The sequence below is a fragment of the Oxyura jamaicensis genome, chromosome 9, assembly GCF_011077185.1.
Source record: "Oxyura jamaicensis isolate SHBP4307 breed ruddy duck chromosome 9, BPBGC_Ojam_1.0, whole genome shotgun sequence".
NCBI classification, from domain to species: Eukaryota; Metazoa; Chordata; class Aves; order Anseriformes; family Anatidae; genus Oxyura; species Oxyura jamaicensis.
In genome coordinates this window covers 24,576,752-24,594,500 of record NC_048901.1, presented here as the reverse complement: position 1 = coordinate 24,594,500, position 17,749 = coordinate 24,576,752, and the positions used below count along the sequence as shown (strand labels likewise).

The 17,749-nt window shown below is 49.4% G+C and overlaps 2 protein-coding genes and 1 long non-coding RNA gene across 3 annotated transcripts; 1 reads left to right on the top strand and 2 right to left on the bottom strand.

The window, feature by feature from the left end:
* Positions 1-1,027: 1,027 nt before the first annotated feature.
* On the bottom strand, positions 1,028-5,364 carry C9H3orf33 (chromosome 9 C3orf33 homolog). Its single transcript, XM_035334510.1, has 5 exons — positions 5,231-5,364; positions 5,094-5,153; positions 3,637-3,790; positions 2,568-2,728; positions 1,028-2,143 (listed from the first exon to the last, which is right to left on the bottom strand). The coding sequence occupies exons 1-5, from the start codon at positions 5,309-5,311 to the stop codon at positions 1,877-1,879; spliced, it is 723 nt and encodes a 240-aa protein (XP_035190401.1). The 5' UTR covers positions 5,312-5,364; the 3' UTR covers positions 1,028-1,876.
* A 1,866-nt stretch (positions 5,365-7,230) lies between these two features.
* Positions 7,231-7,672, top strand: LOC118171408. Its single transcript, XR_004753192.1, has 2 exons — positions 7,231-7,352; positions 7,383-7,672. It is a non-coding gene; the product is annotated as an uncharacterized LOC118171408 (long non-coding RNA).
* A 636-nt stretch (positions 7,673-8,308) lies between these two features.
* SLC33A1 (solute carrier family 33 member 1) lies at positions 8,309-17,516 on the bottom strand. Its single transcript, XM_035334798.1, has 6 exons — positions 16,652-17,516; positions 13,210-13,400; positions 12,376-12,560; positions 11,312-11,429; positions 10,956-11,171; positions 8,309-9,698 (listed from the first exon to the last, which is right to left on the bottom strand). The coding sequence occupies exons 1-6, from the start codon at positions 17,514-17,516 to the stop codon at positions 9,531-9,533; spliced, it is 1,743 nt and encodes a 580-aa protein (XP_035190689.1). The 3' UTR covers positions 8,309-9,530.
* Positions 17,517-17,749: the final 233 nt, after the last annotated feature.

Genomic DNA, 17,749 nt, shown 5'->3' with positions numbered 1-17,749 from the left:
CAATCACGCAGGAACTGCAGCCTCTGCATGGAAATACTCTTACGTGTGTCGCTGTGGTTAAAGGAAATGGATAATGCTCCTCGAGGAGCATATCATGGAGAAGAGTGCTTTCTCCTCCCGACCTCCCAGTCAGCTCCACAACGTGGCTCTGCTTAGCTATTTGTTTCTGCTCCCGTTAGTGGCTTTTCAAGACAGGCCTCCCACAGAGACAAGATCTACAGCCATTTAAGACTTGCACAGATGGAAAGCACGGCTATTTTTTTCCTGATCAGAGTTGTGGTGGTTTTTGTTTTGTTTTGGAGAGGGGAAGTCTGGATAGAATTATATTTAGATATAATTATATTTAATTATCACAGCAAAAGGCCATATATAACTGTAGTTATGCTTAGTTTGGAAAAAACTCCACTTAATAAATTGAAACACCTACAATTAACCACGAGAAGTAGTTTATGACAATGGCTGTATGACTTCTCTGTCCAAGTACCACAGCAGTGATTGACCCAGACCTGTAATGCACAAAATCAGATACTTCTTTTTATGAGTTTTCTGGAATAGGCACAGATAGCTGCTTTCCAGCTCCGGTAAGGTCTCCCTCTGCTCCTCTATCCCACGTTGGTTCCCAGCACTGGTATCTGTCCTGCAGGTACCTCAAGGCTAGCTGCTCACCAGACAGTGCGAGAAAACAGCCTTTCGGTCCTTAAGAGGACACAGGAACAAAGGTAATAATAAAAAAAAAACCACTGACATACATCATTCTTACCTGAAAGATGTAAACTTTTATTATTATTTTTTTAGGATCTCAGGATTCACAATTTTGGAATGAAGCCAGCAAGGGAAAAAAAATAATCTAATGTGAGGCAAGCAATGCTCAGATATTGAGATTTTCATACTGCACTCCTCTCCCTGGCAGTTCTTTGCCAAATAAATACATGGAAAGAAAAAATATCTGCAAAGCACTTCACTTGAGATAATCAGAAGTGGGGCAGACTAAAAGTCAAGTGTTTGGTATATAAAACATGACAATGAACATGAGCAAATCAATCTTTATTCTGAGAATATTTACAAAAAATATACATATACATAACAACTCTTGCAAAAATAAAGCACTCTGTGGTCCACTTTTTGAAATTTCCTGTTTAAGTTTTATCTTCATCTGGTTTTAGATACTTTTAGAACCATCAAAAGAAAACAGATTCGGTTTTTCCTCTGATACAACTTGCAAAACTCTTTCATGTTAATTTTGTGTTTTACAAATTGGCATTCCTGGCATACTAGTTTCCATTCCTTAATACACCAAGTAATTTTCTATTTTTATTTTTAAATGTTGGTAGTTATGACCCTATCAGCTTTTTAAGGTCAACCACAACAAACTACCTTCTATTCTGGTAATAACGCAACCCGTTATTCAAGATGAGCGATTTTTTCACACACAAATTACGCACAGACGTAGTACAGGGATTCAAACAAGCAGGTAAACGCGTGCTACAAGCTTTCTCAAGCTCCGAAATGGAGTTTTCCAGCCACGGCCAGTTACCCAGTAATGGCCTGTACCAGCTGAGCAGTTAAGGCGGTGCACTTTGCATGGGTACTTTGCACCTCTTAAACACAGCTGCCGGCTGTTCTCACTTCAGTTAACGCATCTGCAGGTATTTAGCAGGTGGAAAACGGCACAGCTGATCTGGGACACTGCTGCAGAACATTTTAGCTTAAGAACGCCTCAATTTTCACCCTGCATAATACAACTAAACTTCAGCCCCACGTGGCTTGTATAGTATGGCATGGGGTAACTGTACAGGGTTTCTGTTCAAGACAAGGAACTCACAAGGTACAGCACTTTTTATCACAAACTTACACTTTATGGTCTCCCATTCAGCCTTTAAACATAGCTTCTTAACCAGTTCACAAACTGTTTCAACGCCTGTACACATTTATTGTTGCCTATACGGTCTCTAACTCTTTCAGAGAAGCTTTCTTTTTGCCATATTCCTTTATTTTTCTTCAAGGCCTTTAACTCCGCGCGAAGCAGTCTTTTGTGAAGTTTCCAGTAGAGGCGGGAATGGTGATGCAGTCCTTCGATCCGTGCTGCTCTGCCGAGCCCGTGGCTCAGGATCTCCTCATTTAAGCAGACGCTGAGAAAGCGACCCTACAAAAAGGCACAGCAAATACGATATTCACTTACCCCTTAAAACTGCCCGCGTGCGTTCCCGCTGAGCTTCGCTTCTGGCTGAATCTACCCTCATGCAGAAAGAGTTAAAAGAAACACGGCTGACTTTAAAACGGAGTGCTAGCACAAGTAATCGATAAGAAAACATTTGGTGGATTAAACATTAAGCTAATCGGAACGACTCCATATAGCCTAGCACTATCAGACTGATCAGCCTACAGAAGTGCTTGTTTTGGAGTCTGACTTAGTAATATAACTTTATTTAAAATTCCTGTAAAGATAATTTACTATATACTAATATAGATAATTTACTATTTACTAATAACGTTCTCATGTGCTGGCTGTTTAATCACAGCCAAACTTATAACTGCAGGTTAAAGTCATTTTTTGTTACTATTTTTACCTTATTTACTAAAACACGGCACTCGAGGGCCAAGTCCTCCCTTCCAAGAAGCTGGAACCAAACCATTTGTGAGGGCTTCAACTCTTTCTGTAACCAGACCATGCCACTTGGAGCCAGCTCCACTCCAGCAAGTCTTACCAGCAGAAGACCTTTGGATTGCCCTGGATATAGACAGAGAGAACTTCTTTTTACTGAATGCCGCAGTCAAGTGAACTTTCATACTTTGCACAGACCCTCAGCTGTTGTTAACAAATTAATTCCCATGGACTTAAAAAAATCCATTTTAGTTCCCCAAAGCACTACTGACTTGCAACTAAGAATTTGATCTCATTCCCCCTTCAGTAAAACAAAATAAAAATTAAAGATTTCACAAATGACATAAGCTATTTTGTTTTACTTTGCATACAAGTAGAAAGAACTACTTTTGTTATCAGTCGCCAGTATTTTATCTGGAAGGGCAGAAAGGAGAATTAGCGCCTCCACGTATCTGCGAAGCGAGCACGTGACTGCGCTCACAGACCTGACCCACGGCTTCTGAGAAGCCAGGGCAAAACCGCCCTGCATGTGGAACTGTCTGATCTTCATCTCTGAATGAAAGCATAATTCCAACAGAATTTTTTTTTTTTTTTTTTTTTTTTTTTTTTTTTTTGCCGGTAATGAGAGCAGCGATGCAAACAAATTAACTGCCTGTGTGCTTGGGTTTCTGCTGCCAGAAACACATCACCATAATAAAACGCTGCACTGGCAAGCTCCTCCTGCAGCCCTCTTCTCAGTCTGTCTTATTCCTGTTTCCCATCTGTGAAGCGTGGAAGGATCAGAAGGCAGCGCCAGAAGTGTAACCTTAGCCTTCCTCTCAGCTTGCCCCTGCCTGCCTGCTCTGTGCAAAGACAGCGCACCTGATGTCCCACTGATCTCTGCCCATCGACTTCCAAGAGGATCATTTAAAATATTTTTTTTAAAAAAAAAAAAAGCGAATACTTTTGGCATCACAATATTTGTGCTTGTCCAGTGGACAATCCTGTGAGCGGCATTTCGTTCCTGTCCTTGTTTTTCATCGACTTTTACTTACATTTTCTCTGTATTGCCGTAACGATAGGGATGCTAATGGGAACGTGTTCAACTTCCAGACCTTTCTCCGTTACGTGATGGATTTTTCCCCGCAGCTTGACGTTCTTTTCAATAAACTCCACGGGTATGTCCAAAGCATTTGTGAACTTCGTTGTCTATTGGTGGAAAGACGAATGAGACATGGTTTAAAATGCATACAGAGAGAGAGCAGTTTCAATCACGTTAAATCCAACTGTACACAGCTGCACTGTTACACAGCAGGGACAACCAGTTTCTTTGCTTAGGCAGTAACCAGCTGTGGGCCCCCTTACATGCCCGCCCTCCCAGGCGCTCAGGAGTGCTCCCTGTTTTACAGGACTTGCAACACTGGGGATGAGCGTGAGAGCTTGGCTGAGAGCAGGAATGGAAACTGATGTTTTATACTGACACGCACTGAAGTTAACTTGAGTCACCATGAAAAGGGTGTTTTAAAAGTGGCCTGAACGGTGCTAGGAGAGGGGTGAAAGCCAGCCGAGAAGCGAGCGTTTGAAGACACTGGCAAAGAACAAACACCAAAAACAACGTCAGAGCAGAGCAGACAGGAGCAACAACACAGACTTTGATAAGGGAGGCAAAGAAGAGAGGGACAAAAGCAGGTGTGCACCTTTGAAAAGTTCACAAGGTGACTAAATTCGATACTGCATGCCTTGATAAGGGAGGACTCAAAGGAGGGAGTTATTTGATCACACAGCAAAACAAAGGGCAGCGGCACCAAAGGCTCACCAGCAGCAGCCGAGCAGGAACAACGTAGCTGCAGCAGGGACACGACACCTGGCATTTAAGACACTGCCTTTTAGAGTTCTCACCGAGAGAAACCTCCTGTGGACTACTGACCTGCGTCCGTACACCCGTTTGAAGCACCCAGCAGCTTGCCTACGAGTGCCGTGTAGGCAATCCGTGCGGTTTGGGCTTTTGGGTGAGATTTTAAAATAAAAGCATCATGCAGACGCTCTCTCACAGCGGGCCGCGTTCGGGCTGCGAGGAGGGAAGGCAGCAGTGACCTGACCCCCGAGCAGCTGGAGGCGGCACAGCGCTGGCTCCGTACAGAGCAGGGCGTTACTGCGCGCTGGGAGCCGACCGATCCCAGCAGCGAAGGGGCTTGGGTTTGTGCTTAAAAACACGGGAAAAGCACTTCTGCTCGGGGAAGCAGGGCGAAAGGATGCGGGGAAACCAGCTCTGCTTCAGTTTTGGTTGAACTACTGGTACTTCTGTGCCACGGGCTGCAGGAAGCGGCAGCCGGGGATGCGGCACCGAGGAAAGAGACTTCGTCGGTGGGGCTTCACAGGCCGGCGAGGGGCAGCTACAGCCAGCCGCAGGCCGGCGGGAGAGGGGCACTGCGGGAGGGACCCCCGGGCTGCTGGGAGCCCGGCCCGGCCGCGGGGAGCCCTGCGGGGAGCCCTGCGGCCCGGCCCCACTCACCAGTCGGACGCTCCTGGCCAGCACCAACAGCCCGGCCGCCGCCAGCCCGGCGCTGAGGCTCTGCGGGAAGAGGACAGCGATGATCAGCGGGGTGCCGGGGCCGGACCCCGTCCCCGTCCCTGCCCCGGCGCCGTTACCCGCAGGAGGCCGAGGTGCCCGTCCGCCCACTCGGAGAGCCGGGCCAGGCCCTCCCCCGCCGCGCTCCGCCGCTCCGCCATGGCCGCCCCAGCGCCCGCAGCGCCCCCGCACGGGGCCCGCCGGCACCGCGGGGCTGCGCCGGGCACCAGCGGGGACCGGGAGGGGGCTGCGGGGACCCGCGGGGCCCGGGGGGCCGCTGACGAGCCGGGCGGCTTCCCCAGCGGGAATCCGGAGGCGGGGGCCCAGCCTCCGGGCGAGCCTGCGAGCAGCCCCTGGCGGCGGCTGGGGAGGACGCCGAGGCCTTGGCTCGGTTCCCGCTTTAAGGGGCCGAGCCCTGATCGTTGGGGTGAATTCGGGTGAATTCGGGCTCATCATCCACACCCTCCGGCCCTGAGAACGTTCCCGCATTTATCGCTGCCGTCTCCCTGCCTTCGTTCCAACCCAACCAACACCCGCGATTCCTTAGCAGACCGCTGAGCCAACCGCTGCTCTCAGCTGGACGGATCGCCCAGCCGGGCAAAGACCTGCGAGGTCTTCAAAAAAATACAGTGCAAGGAAATAATCACGCGCGATATGAAGCCATACCTAGGCTGTGTTTCCACAAGCCCTTCACTTCCATTAAAGCCCAGTTCCAGGTTTCCGTGTGTGCAGGAGGTACGTCAAATACCGTCACTATCGGCCACGGCTCAGGATTTCAGGAAAACCACAGATCAGGAATTCACAACCCAGGGCACCGACAGAAACCTACGTGAATCAAAGCTTTTTATCTGATGTTGCAATTAAAACAATCCTTAAGCTGCTGGCTGCGAGGTGTCTCGAACAAAGAAATATTACCACCAACATTTTCCTCAAGGGAAGTGGTGAAGCCGTTAGGTTGGGTTTATCTACTAAGCATGAACATCTTAGATTAGTAATAAACACAGAAATAGAGCAAAATCTGGTTTTCAGCAAAAACAGGCACACAGCTCTCAATAATTTGGAAGCATGCTGCTGACTTTGCTGAAGAGCGTGTATTAGGTAAAATGCAAACTTCACAGCGCTTGGAGAGGTGCCAGAAGAGCCGGACGACGCTGCTGCCTGCAGAAACTTGCTCCGTTCCCTGCTGCAGGGAGAGGCTCTGCCTTCCACCGCTGCGCTCTGCAGCCTGGTGACAGAACTCTCCTCTCTTCCCTACTTCACCACATCAAAAATCAGCTGAGCATCATCTCCAAGCAGTTCACGGTAGCCTTTATCAGCACAACTACATCGAGAACATCTGGAAGGCAATAAACAAAGTTTTATAGGAAAACCAAGAACTGCTGACAGTCACTGGCGGGTTTTTCAATGTCCGTAACGAAGAAGAAGCGTGCAGTTGGGCTGTTGCCATGAACCGAAGGTGGCGGTGAGGGCATCGTGCTGCCAGCACCAACGTTCCCAAGGTGTCGGGAGGGCGAGCTCCTCGGCGCAGGGCAATCCTCAGCCGCTTCCTCACGGGGATGCAGGCTGGAGGCAGCAGCAGCAGGAGCATGATCCCAGCTCGTGCAGCCTGGAGAACTTTATGCTTTGCCCTGGACCTGCTCACTCTGGGCACTACAAGCACAGAACCGAATTTTGGAGCAAGTGCTTGTTTCTTTGGCAAGTCTCAGGGAACAACGAGTTAAAATCACAGGAGCAGGGGAGGATGACTTTCCTGCAGGGCAAACCCAGCACATCACAGCTGTGTCCAACGGCACCGCAAGGGCGAGCTGTTCTCTGCCTCTCCTCACGCTCTGCTGCACCCCTCTCCCCCAGGACCTGGCTCACTTCACAGTGATCCTGCTCAGGAATCTAAACCAGGACAAACCGTTTACCTACAAAAAAAAAACAGTTGACTTTTGCTAGGAAGAAGTCACCTCTGACTCCCCGCCCAGCCCACTCAGTCCCTGCAGCAACTCAAGAGACTAGAGCAGAGCTTGGTCATTTTCTCCAGTTCCCATTTCAAAAACAGACGCTCAAGCAGGAGATTTTTTATTTTTAATGTTACGGACTGCAATAATTCTAATCATAAAAAGAATAGGGGCAGAAGAAAAAGCGGTAGTAAACCTGAAAGATTACTGGCTCCTTTCAGCAATCTGCTGAAGAACCAGCATGGTTGTAACATTTGTGGCTTGTGTTACAAAACAGCACTGAGAGATTAAAAAAATACCCTGTCCCTTGGTTCCTTCTCCAGTGTGAAAGAGGAAGAGTGTTACTTATGCTGCATTTCATGTAACAATGGATTGGGAGTTTAATGTTGCTGTTGAGATCAGCTCGTGTATCAGTTCAGCAATTCCCAAGGCATTTTTATTATAACTGGATACACTGGCACCTTCAGACATCCTGAAACAAAATTGCAGAGCAAAAGCCAACAGTAAAACATTTATGAATTTAATTTCCTATATTCCACAGCCTAGAAAATCTCCCTCAAAGCCAGAGAGGTTGAAGAAACACTCTAGGTAGGGACAAGCTGCTATGGAAATAAGTGGTCCATGGTTACAGCACCGACACAGACCCGAAGTGCCTCACGCATACTGAAGGCGGTAGCAATGACCTGGCTAGGACTGAAAAATACACCCACTCCTGCCTACAAGTCCCAGATATATCCTTAGATTCCTCTTGTGCAGAGATGCAACTGCAAGACTCAGCCTGGGGAGTAAGAACCGTGCTTTTATTCAGCTGGATCGGTTGACCCTGCTGTCCTTGAAACACCCTGAGCGTGCTGCTGCTGGACCACAGATCGCAGCCAGGGGAAGTCAGCTGCGTCCTGCAGCTCAGGGCTTGGCTTCCTACCAACAGCTCAAGGCTGCCGCTTGGAGGAGGGAAAGAAGAGCCAGAACAGGGTCCAGTACCCAAGGAAGCACTTGGTCACTGTCCTCCTCCCGCACCTTTTTACTCGGAAGGTCACCCAGACGCATTGTGCATGCCAGCAATCATCCCCAGAAGTTGGGGTGATTTTGTGGTTTACTTTTTGCTGAAGCACACAGGACCAAAGACCCACAGCCTGTCTCATGGTGCAACGCCTCCAGTATTGACAAGGCAAGAAATAGAGAACTGAAAAGAAAATCACATACCTTTCAAAGGTGTTTTTATATGTTTTTAATAATGATGTACGATATACATCCACCAATACACAAGTGCCCTTCTCTAGGCGTACAGTGTACTTGCTGTACATCACTAAGGCACTCCGGGAAGAAGTCATTCTTGATAAATGCAACAGGGAATTTCCACTACAAAGGATCAGTAATAAATTTCTATAGCAGCTCTACCACAGGATGTAACTCGTTTGCACTACGCAGCAGCAAGTTGTACATCAACTCACTGGGAATTTGGCAAGTTTGTCGTCACCAAGTCATTACAAAGGCACTGATCTTTTCTTGCCCCTGGCTGGAAAGAGAGGCATTTTTTCCTCACACTGATCTTTAATCTGTTCAAATTTTAGTGACAGAGGAACCAGCATTACCACTTCATTCCATCACGACAACTGCCTCCAGAAGGACCGCTTGCCTTCTCCTTTCAAAGCCTGTGTTTTGTGCGCTAGCTGCTGCACTACGCCGATAACACCTTCAGGACTCAATGCTCAGAGTATTGTGCGTTACTCTTCAGTCCTCCTTTACATCAATTTTTCAAGAAAGAATCCTGAATGTAAATCAAAATGCTTTGAAACAGAGGAAATAAATTAAATCTAACTTTGTTTATAAAAATATTCTCTTATAAATCTTTAAAGCTTATAAAAGCTTGAAAATACATTTAAAAGAATCTCTGAAACATTATTTCATCCTTTGAAATGCGGGTACAGTCCGGGAAGTGAGAAGAAACAAAGCCCACGGACATTTTACATTTATCTTCCCACGATGAATTCCGCAGTACAATGTGCTTCACCTACGAGTCAAAACGCCTTCCACATCCTTCCCCAGGTCAGCTGCCCGCACCGAAGCTGCCCATTCAGAAATGAAGAGTTGGAACTCCGCTGACAATGCTGCTGTTTCGGTAACCGTGGCACCAGCAGCTTCTCCATAGTTACTGGATGGAAAGTTTGGCTGTTGGTTGTATCAGAAGCCATGGCTCTGAAGCTAGAGCATGGGGACACGTCGTACACAGGGGCCGTTTCTCATTACTTTCTCAACTTGTGTTCTCATTTTGGGCAGGCAAGTGGTATCACATTTGCACATACCACTGTCTCAGCCACCTTTTTTTCAGCAGCTTGGCATTTGCAATACCTATACTCCTGTTCATTGGTTATGGGATGTGTCTCTGTAATAAAACTAAAACAACCTGGCTAGTCCGTCCAACATTCCCATCGCATCAATTGGTCCTCTTGCACTTCCACGAAGACTGCCCTTCATCCTGCAGCTTTTTTAGTTTGGGCCCGAATAGGAACCACCAGGCAAACCCCAGAATGACACAGATGACAGATTCCACGTAGTAGCCATCCAAGGTAGTAACGCAGGAACCGCCGGCTTTCGTGCAGAGCTGCAGCACAGAAGCAGAGGTTGAGGCATTAAGTATTTCCTGGGAAACACAGTGTTGTGGTTTAACAACAGAACTGAAAGGCAAACTCAAGCATGTGAGGGGCAGGCGTATGGCACGTGATGGGTTTTTATTGTTTAACTTTCAATACCGCCATAATCCCAAAACAAAGCAGTCCTCTGAATCGAGGTTCTGCCCGCATTTGCATTATCCTGAGACATGTCAAAATCAGATCAGGAGTCAGAAGGGAGCGGTTGTGGAACATTTCCAACAGGGAAGACGTGGAAAAGATCAGAGGAGCGAGGTGAAGGAGGAAGGACTTAAGTCCCACAGAGGCCAAGGCACAGGGAGCCTACCTAGGGCTAAGCTGAGACCCATGCTGCAGCAGCACATGTTAAGAGGAAGCCTCCAGTCAAAACTGCAACTCCAGTTCAAACAAGTCAAGTCTGACTTCTGGAACAGTGCATTCAGGGGACCTCCGCATCCCAAAGAGTTCCATAAACACACAAAGGCATTCAGGAGTGAAATCTCTATCACGAGTAAGGGAAAACAATACCACAGAACAAAAAGCCCCCAAACATTTCCACCCTTCCAAACCTTTGCATTGCAATTTCTCATTTGCTCATGCGGAGGTGAATTTGAAACACTGCTTTCCAGGCAGATTTGCTGCTGTTTGATCTGAGTGCAGTAGCACAATATGTTCTCTGTTCTCTTCCACAGGGCTCCCCAGAACCGGGAAGGCTGCCAGTCGCACCGCTCAATTTCAAATGGAAAGCAAAGATCAAAGACAGCAAAGTAACGTCACGGTAGAAGGAATCAAGGCATCAAGACAGGAAGCCACCAGAAAGACAGAACAAAGAACTACCACAAAACTGCAGGGACCTGGGGACAGACAGCCTGCCGAGAGCACAGCGCCTCATCGCTCGGCTGCACGCTGAGCACGGTTTACTGAGGAATGCAACCAGCACCTCCCTGTACTGCAGAGGGTGTGCACCAACCTAGTGCTGCTGCCACCAGCTTTCCATCCCAGTCAGAACAGGAAGGGACAACTACTCTGCAACTGCTCATCTTTGGTAAAGATGTTAGCTATCAAAAGCGCACAGGTAAAGGCTGAATTTTATCAGTTAGGAAAAAAAAATAATGGGATTTTTTAAAGTGTAAACTGTGCTCCGTGAAGGTTTTCAAAGGCAGAAAAATACTAAGAGAAGGCATTTCACCTGGACATAACTGAACAGAGACCCTCACAGCCTCCAGACTTACCTCTGCAGCAGCTGGGGTTCCGCAGGCCTGGTCCTGGGCCCCCACGCACTCTTTCACCGTGAGCGGATCAACGAGCCAGAGCGCAACGGTGGATGGCCAGTTCCCTCCCAGGTTCGACACTGTATTTAGGAGCGTCATGTAGGTCCCTCCGATCAGCGGATCGCTCACCTTGGCGTTGAAAGCCATTATTGCAACGTACATGCTATACAGCGTGATCTAGAGGGGATGAGAAAACCCCACAGGTTAACGGAAGTCCAGGGTAGGTAGGAACAGCAGCAGTTAGTGGCATTTACAGCCCTCCAGTTGATGTGAAACAGCCTCCCGTTGCCCTTTGCTTCCCACACAGCGTACGTTACCTGATGTAAAGCGTAACTCAACAATACTACGACATAGTAGTAGACAGGAAATCCTCCTTCATGTTTGACTTTAGGAGTCCACCATACCAAAAAAGCAAATTCCAGTCCAAACAGTAACCTGCAGGAATAAAGAGAGAATTTGTAACTCAAGTAATTTTGTCCAGGTGTTCCTGTACCCTAATACAAAGTGACTATCACACATTTGTACATACAAAATATATTAAAATAACTTTAACTAAATATAAACAAATTGTATCTCGTATAGAATTAGGTATTTAATATTTGACAGGCACTGAAACTGTAAACATTTCATACCTAGACAATTCTTCCTTCCCTATCAACATAGCACTGCCAGATCTCCTATACCAGCTTCTTCCCCTGTCCCTCACACAAGTTTTTGTTGTGGAAAGCAACACCCAAGGCATTCGAACAAATTCAGATGGAGAAAAAGTTACCTGGCCTTTTTTTTTTTAAATGAAGACATACATTATTCCATAAGAGCACAATTAAATAATGTTACAGACAGAGAACTGATCTACTGAATAATGGCACTGAGTAATTTGTTGGATTCATTGGCTTTACATTCCCACAGAATTCCACGGGCAAACTCCTACATAAACCACTTACAAACGAAAGTCTCCTCACCTGTATCAGCCTAATTCACCTTTTTCTCACTGATCTCAGCAAAGCATGCATCTGGTAGATGTTCCAAATGATCTGTCGATGCAGTCTGCCGCTCTCCCGTTAGGCAGTACGTGTATTTTTAGAGATACAGTCCCAAATCTACTCAGAACGATTCAGGAACAAGGAACTATTGACACTGAATAAGAGCAGGAAAGTACTGCTCTACGCTCCTGCACTCACATCTCAAAACCACTGCACGTTGTGCTTTTATGTGTGTCAGCACGTGAATCAACTCCAAGGCACAAGATTCAGAGTTCAACTTACTATGGAAATTCTGACATGCTCTTTCTTCTGTCTGGAACTTACACAAGAATTCTTCTAATTGATCTGAGTACACAAATTGCTACGTTTCAACAAAACCCTTTTCTGTTTGTTTTTACCTAAAAGGCATAGCTTTGTAGAAGGTGTTCAGCGGCTGGGGGCCTGCTGTGTATTTGCTGATAATGAGAGGCAGTATGATCTGTACAGGAACCATTGGAACGGCCAGCAGAGCCAAGTGCTCTTTAGGTACTCCTTCTTCCACCAATTTGAGTCCCGTTACAGCATCTGCTGCTGAAAATCCAACCTGCAATAGAAGATAAAATAAACTGGGGGAAAGCAGTGACAGCGTGGCTAGAAATTCAGTGTACTTGGCATTAAGTACACCGAGAAAAGCGATAGAGCACAATTCCCTGTTGTTTCTGATTTCCTAAACCAGTGCTGAAAGATTCTACACTTGCACACTATTCTTGTCATCAGTGCCAGGACTATACCAAGAGCGATTAACACAGCAACAGCATTCACACCCGTACCTTAAAGGCCTGTTGGTATCCACGACTGCCAACAGAACGTCGTGAAAACCTAGCTTGCACAGAGCTGCAGGTTCTGGGAATGTGATTTAAGTGAAAGGAAACGTTTTCTGTGCTTTTAACCGCAGCCTACACAAAGTGCCTAACTGTAAGAATGCGCATTTAAAAATAAATTCATGTTAGACTGCAAGCAAACTTCTCTTTAATGCTCGTGTATGCACTTAAGCGCTCAAACTAACGCTTTCTGTTGTACAGAGCTACTTAGCTCAATGGTACAAGCCATCGTGTTTCCAAATTTCACGTGAAAGTTTGGAACTGATGGCAGCCACTGGCTAAAGTGAGCAATAAGCTGGATCACGGGGACTCCGCAGCCTTTCAGACTCTTACACCACCAGCAGCAGACAATTCCTGTTAGCGTTCGCTTACTTTCGCTGTGAGAATCAGGAGACAGAACGTGAGAACTGCTGGCATCTTGATTATTGAGAAGAGCAGCTTGTATGTATCGGTGATGCCTTTTGTCTCTTCCTTTGTTGGTGTTAATTCTTTGTTTTCCTTTTTCAGAAGGGCAACAAGCGTGGTGGTAATCAAGAAGACAGCTCCCCAGAAAAACAGGAAATCTGGAATAAAAAAAATATTCTAGCGTCCACCACAAGCATTTCACGAACAGTTCACTGAACTGCGCTTATTCTGCTATGACAAAAAGGAGAACCTAATAAAAAAAAAGTTGAATAAAACCCATACTCATTGACCCACCTGAAAACAAGCAACAAAACCAAAGCAGGAGCAGACAGCTACGTACAGCAACAGGCAGGGCTCCTGCCGGCCCCTCAGTCTATGACCTCGTTTGCTCGAGGTTTAGAAAGCAGCAATCTGGGCCACTTCCCTCCAGGTCTGTGTAGCAGCAGTGAGCATGCTGGAGAACAGAAACCAAAATGGACTTCCTGAGGAGCTGCACATAAAGCCACTGACAGTGAATAAAGGAGGGAAAAAAATCAAAAAATTCAAAAAATTGAGGAGTTACAAGACAGGATGGGAAAATCTCTGGAGGAAGAAGTCATTCACTGCTCTCCAGGTGATTCATCGTGCCGTCCGTAACCACTCTGCGCCCCAACCCTCGGCTCAAGGTATCTGCCGTCCAAAGGAAACCAAGATCAACACCCGAGTGCAAAGACATCCCAGTGAAGGTTCCTGTAAAGTCACTAAAGCGTCACTCAGGTAGATCTGTTAAGAGGACGACATATTTGCCACCTCCTCAGTGCTCGACCTTCAGCAGACAGTATTTGCTGAACAGCAGACTCGAGGGCAGCAGTAAAGCACACTCACGTTTTATGGCAAGGACTTGGAGCACGCTAGCCTAAGACTGGCCTCCAAAACAGGCAAGAAGGAATTGGGTAACGTGCGGGGGGCGTGACACAAGTCCCCTTTTATCATTCTGATCAGAAGCAACCCCAGGAGCCTCAAGATAACAAAGCAAGCAGCAAGGGCTGGTGAAAGGGCAAAGACAGGGCAAAGTTTTAGTCAATCATTAGCTGCTTTGGATTTGCAGGAAGAGAGCACCACAAGCACGGACGAAAGCCTGGACGGCTCCTTTAGCTACACCCTACCGTTTCCAGTGTACCATAAAAGTGGCATTTCAGATTCTTTTCCGCTGCTTTGTGTCACTTATTCTTCCCTTTTCAGAAGTAAAGGAGAGAAGACCTCATAGCCAACACTGCCAGATTGCTCTCTCCTCTTTAAAAAAAGAAACCCTGAGCGCATCCTCTGAGTAGGACAGCAGTGTTCAGAGCCACGCTGAGCTGCTGCCTACACAAGGCAGGCAGGAGCGGTACCGTGACAACAGCGCCGGGCCCCCCACGGCAGTGGGACACCCGCAGCACGAGATGGAGGGGAAATAGCTTTGAGCATCATCACACAAACATGATCCTGATCGGGTCGGCCCCGCCAGATGCGATACAGCAGTGGCTGCGGTAGCTGCAAAAGGCAACAGGTGTTGATGTGACTCCACGAAAAGCTGGACAGGAACCCAAAGACGCGGCCAGTCAGCTTTTAAAGAGAAAAAGAACGTCCTTTGAACAGCAAAGTGCAAAGCTCACATACATGCTGGCACAAACAATAAGCCCACTGAAATGAGGTTTTATTTCCTCCCCTAGAACTTCAGCCTGGAGAACAATCTAAGGCAGTGTTTGTTCTGACGAGCAGCATGACACCTGCACACACTGCTTCCCGCAGGTAGCGGGAGCAACGAAGGCTGCTGCTTCCCAGCTACCTGAAGCTGCCTCGGGATCACGAGGCATGGACGTTTCTTTCCCTGAGCAGTCAGCTCACAACAGAAGCCTCCAGAGAGCTGATCGGGCACAAAGCCACCCTTCAGCATGGCAACATTTGCTGCGGCTTTGGCTGCCCGAAGCAGCTCTCCTGGTGTGACGAGGAGAGAGCCACTGCCACCAGCACAGCGCCGCTGCTGCAGCTGCATCAGGACAGGCGAGGACACGGGAGCGCTGGCACACCGCCACACGGACAAGGGAAAAGAAGTTTCTTGAAGGCAGTTCAGTTACCTAAAAAACATCCTGCAACTGTAGCGTCAGAGCTATTTGCTTTCCTTACTCCACCCAGGTTAACGCCCCGCACAAGTTAAGCGGGTTGTGTAAGTATTTTGTTTTTGGCCTTTTTTTAAGGCAGTATTCCTGTAATAGCAAGAAATCAGTTTATAAAAGCAATACTGAAAAAAGCAGCACCACCAAAAAGCCGGCGAGTGGAGCTCAGCAGGCAAGCGAAGCCTCTTTAAGCACACGAGTGATTTCCAAGTTGCATCAGCAGCAGAAGATGTCAGCTTACTGCTGCAGCAAGAGGGAAGAGACACACCAGCACTGCCGAGCTGCACAGCAGGGGAAAGCAAAGGCAAGCAGTATGCCAGCGGGGTTACTTCCAGGAGTGCCCCGTGCTTACTGGGGCACAGACAAGACAAAAGCTCACCAGCAGTAAGGAGATGGGAAGGTCAGTCAGCAATTGGAGCAGCTGCACAGGGTGCAGCAGCCTCAGCAGCAGATGTCCTCATGGATCAGTAAGATCAATTTGCTACCCATGGGGCAGGAAGCAAGAGCTAGTCTTTTCCCAACACTTCACGTCAGCTTTGGCACGCCTCTTCTCTTACCTGGTGCCCCAGAGCCATCAGAGAGGGAGAAACTAAACCCAGGAGAACTTTCAGTACTGGCCTGGTCACTCTGACGCTGCCCCCAGAAATGATGCAGGCTTGGCATGTCCTCCCCGAGCCGAGCTGCCTCACCTCACCTCCCAGCAGACACACGGCCTTCTCACAGATCTGGCAACACACCTAACACCACCACCACCCAGACTTCCTGAGGAAGAAATTAGAAAGCACTCCTAGACTAACAGCTAGAGAAGGATGGGCTACCACATTCATTTAATTCACTGAAGAAAGATAACCCTTAATTTACTTAAGACCTTCCTTTGGAGGCTGGCAACGTGGCCAAGCCTGAACGCTTGTCATTTCTTGAGCAATATCATTGGGGAAGGGTTAAAGAGTTTGTTTCCTCTTCTCTTTCTCCCAGCAGAAAATATTCTCAAGTGGCCTCCTTAAAAAAGGCACAGTGCTTGCATTTTTTCAAAGAGCAATCTACTCTGCGTTCGTTACACTAGGAAGCATTTAAAAAAATCGAGTCTCTCCAAAGTGCTTAGGTCAGCCAAGTCAATGACCAGGCACATTTCCCTCATGCTTCAGGCCAGGGGAGCCCAGCGCACTTGGAGCAGACCTCGGCAGCCCCCTCACAGCTCAGGAGGCCAGAGCCGCAGGCCGAGGCAGCGAGCACCCCCAGCCCCGCACCTCCACACATGGGCACCCAGGCGCTACCTGAGAGGGTGACGATGCCCCGGGGCTGGGGCTGGAAGCGCAGGTACTTGTTGCAGAAGGAGGGCGACTCGAGGGCGAGGAAGAGGACGTTGCCCAGGAAGTAGCCGGCCGTCTGGCCCACCGAGTTGCAGGTGGAGGCGTAGCCCACGTTCTCCCGGGACAGCATGGTGAGCGCCCAGCCGTCCACCGCGATGTCCTGCGTGGCCGCCAGGAACTCGAAGAGGAAGAAGGTGGCGGTGAGCGCCACCACGTCGGGGCCGCGGCCCTGGCCGTCGCCCAGCAGCGCGTCCACGCGGCGGGACAGGCAGATCATGAAGAGCCCCAGCACGTACTGCGTGGGCACCAGCCACGACTTGCGGCGGCCGAAGCGCCGCACGTACACGGCGTCCACCAGCGGCGCCCACAGCAGCTTGAGGCTGAAGGGCCAGAAGACGAGGCTGAAGAAGGCCTGCTCCGTGTAGCTGGCGCTGCGGCTCTGCAGGATGAGCGGCACGCTGCCCGCCAGCCCCAGCGGCACGCCCTGCAGCACGTACAGCGCCAGCAGCAGCAGCACGCTGCCCAGCTCCGCGCGGCACCCCCGCGGCGCCGCTGCTACCGGCGGGCCCAGCTCGGGCGGCGGCAGCAGCGCCTCGGCCTCGCCGCCCGCCAGGCCGGCCCCGAAGGGCGCCGGCGCCTCCAGACAGTGCGGGTGGCTGCCGGGGCGGCGCTGCCGGCCGCCCTGCTTGGCCGACATGGCCCGGCCCAGCCCGGCGGGAACGGAGCGCGGAGCTCCAAGTCGCTGCCGCCGCCGCCGCCTCACCCCCACTGAGGAGACGCCGCGCGCCGGCCCCGCCCCGCCCCTTCCGGTCGCGTGGCTGCGCCTCATTGGCCAGTGGCGGAGAGGCAGCCACGCCCCCTAGGCTGCACCCCGCCCCTTGAGTTACGCCCCGCCCCCTGGATCACGCCCCCTCCCACCCTCTTGGCCACGCCCCTTCCGGCCCGGCCCCGCCGTGGCCCCTCCCCTTCCGGCGGGGCGGGCCGGCCCGGCGGTGGCGGTGGCGGTGGGCGCTGCTCGGCGCTGCTCGGCGGCGGCTGCTCCGCGCCCCGGATGCCCGCGGG

Excerpts from the sequence above, each read along its gene's own strand:
- C9H3orf33 (XM_035334510.1), bottom strand. The coding sequence starts at position 5,311 with ATGGCGGAGCGGCGGAGCGCGGCGGGGGAGGGCCTGGCCCGGCTCTCC. Across the intron at positions 5,154-5,230 it reads GGCACCTCGGCCTCCTGCGG|AGCCTCAGCGCCGGGCTGGC; the intron begins GTAACGGCGCCG and ends CTCTTCCCGCAG. Across the intron at positions 2,729-3,636 it reads TACGGCAATACAGAGAAAAT|GGCAATCCAAAGGTCTTCTG; the intron begins GTAAGTAAAAGT and ends GTCTATATCCAG.
- SLC33A1 (XM_035334798.1), bottom strand. The coding sequence starts at position 17,516 with ATGAGGCGCAGCCACGCGACCGGAAGGGGCGGGGCGGGGCCGGCGCGC. Across the intron at positions 13,401-16,651 it reads GGGCATCGTCACCCTCTCAG|ATTTCCTGTTTTTCTGGGGA; the intron begins GTAGCGCCTGGG and ends TTTTTATTCCAG. Across the intron at positions 12,561-13,209 it reads TCCTGATTCTCACAGCGAAA|GTTGGATTTTCAGCAGCAGA; the intron begins GTAAGCGAACGC and ends CTTCTATTGCAG.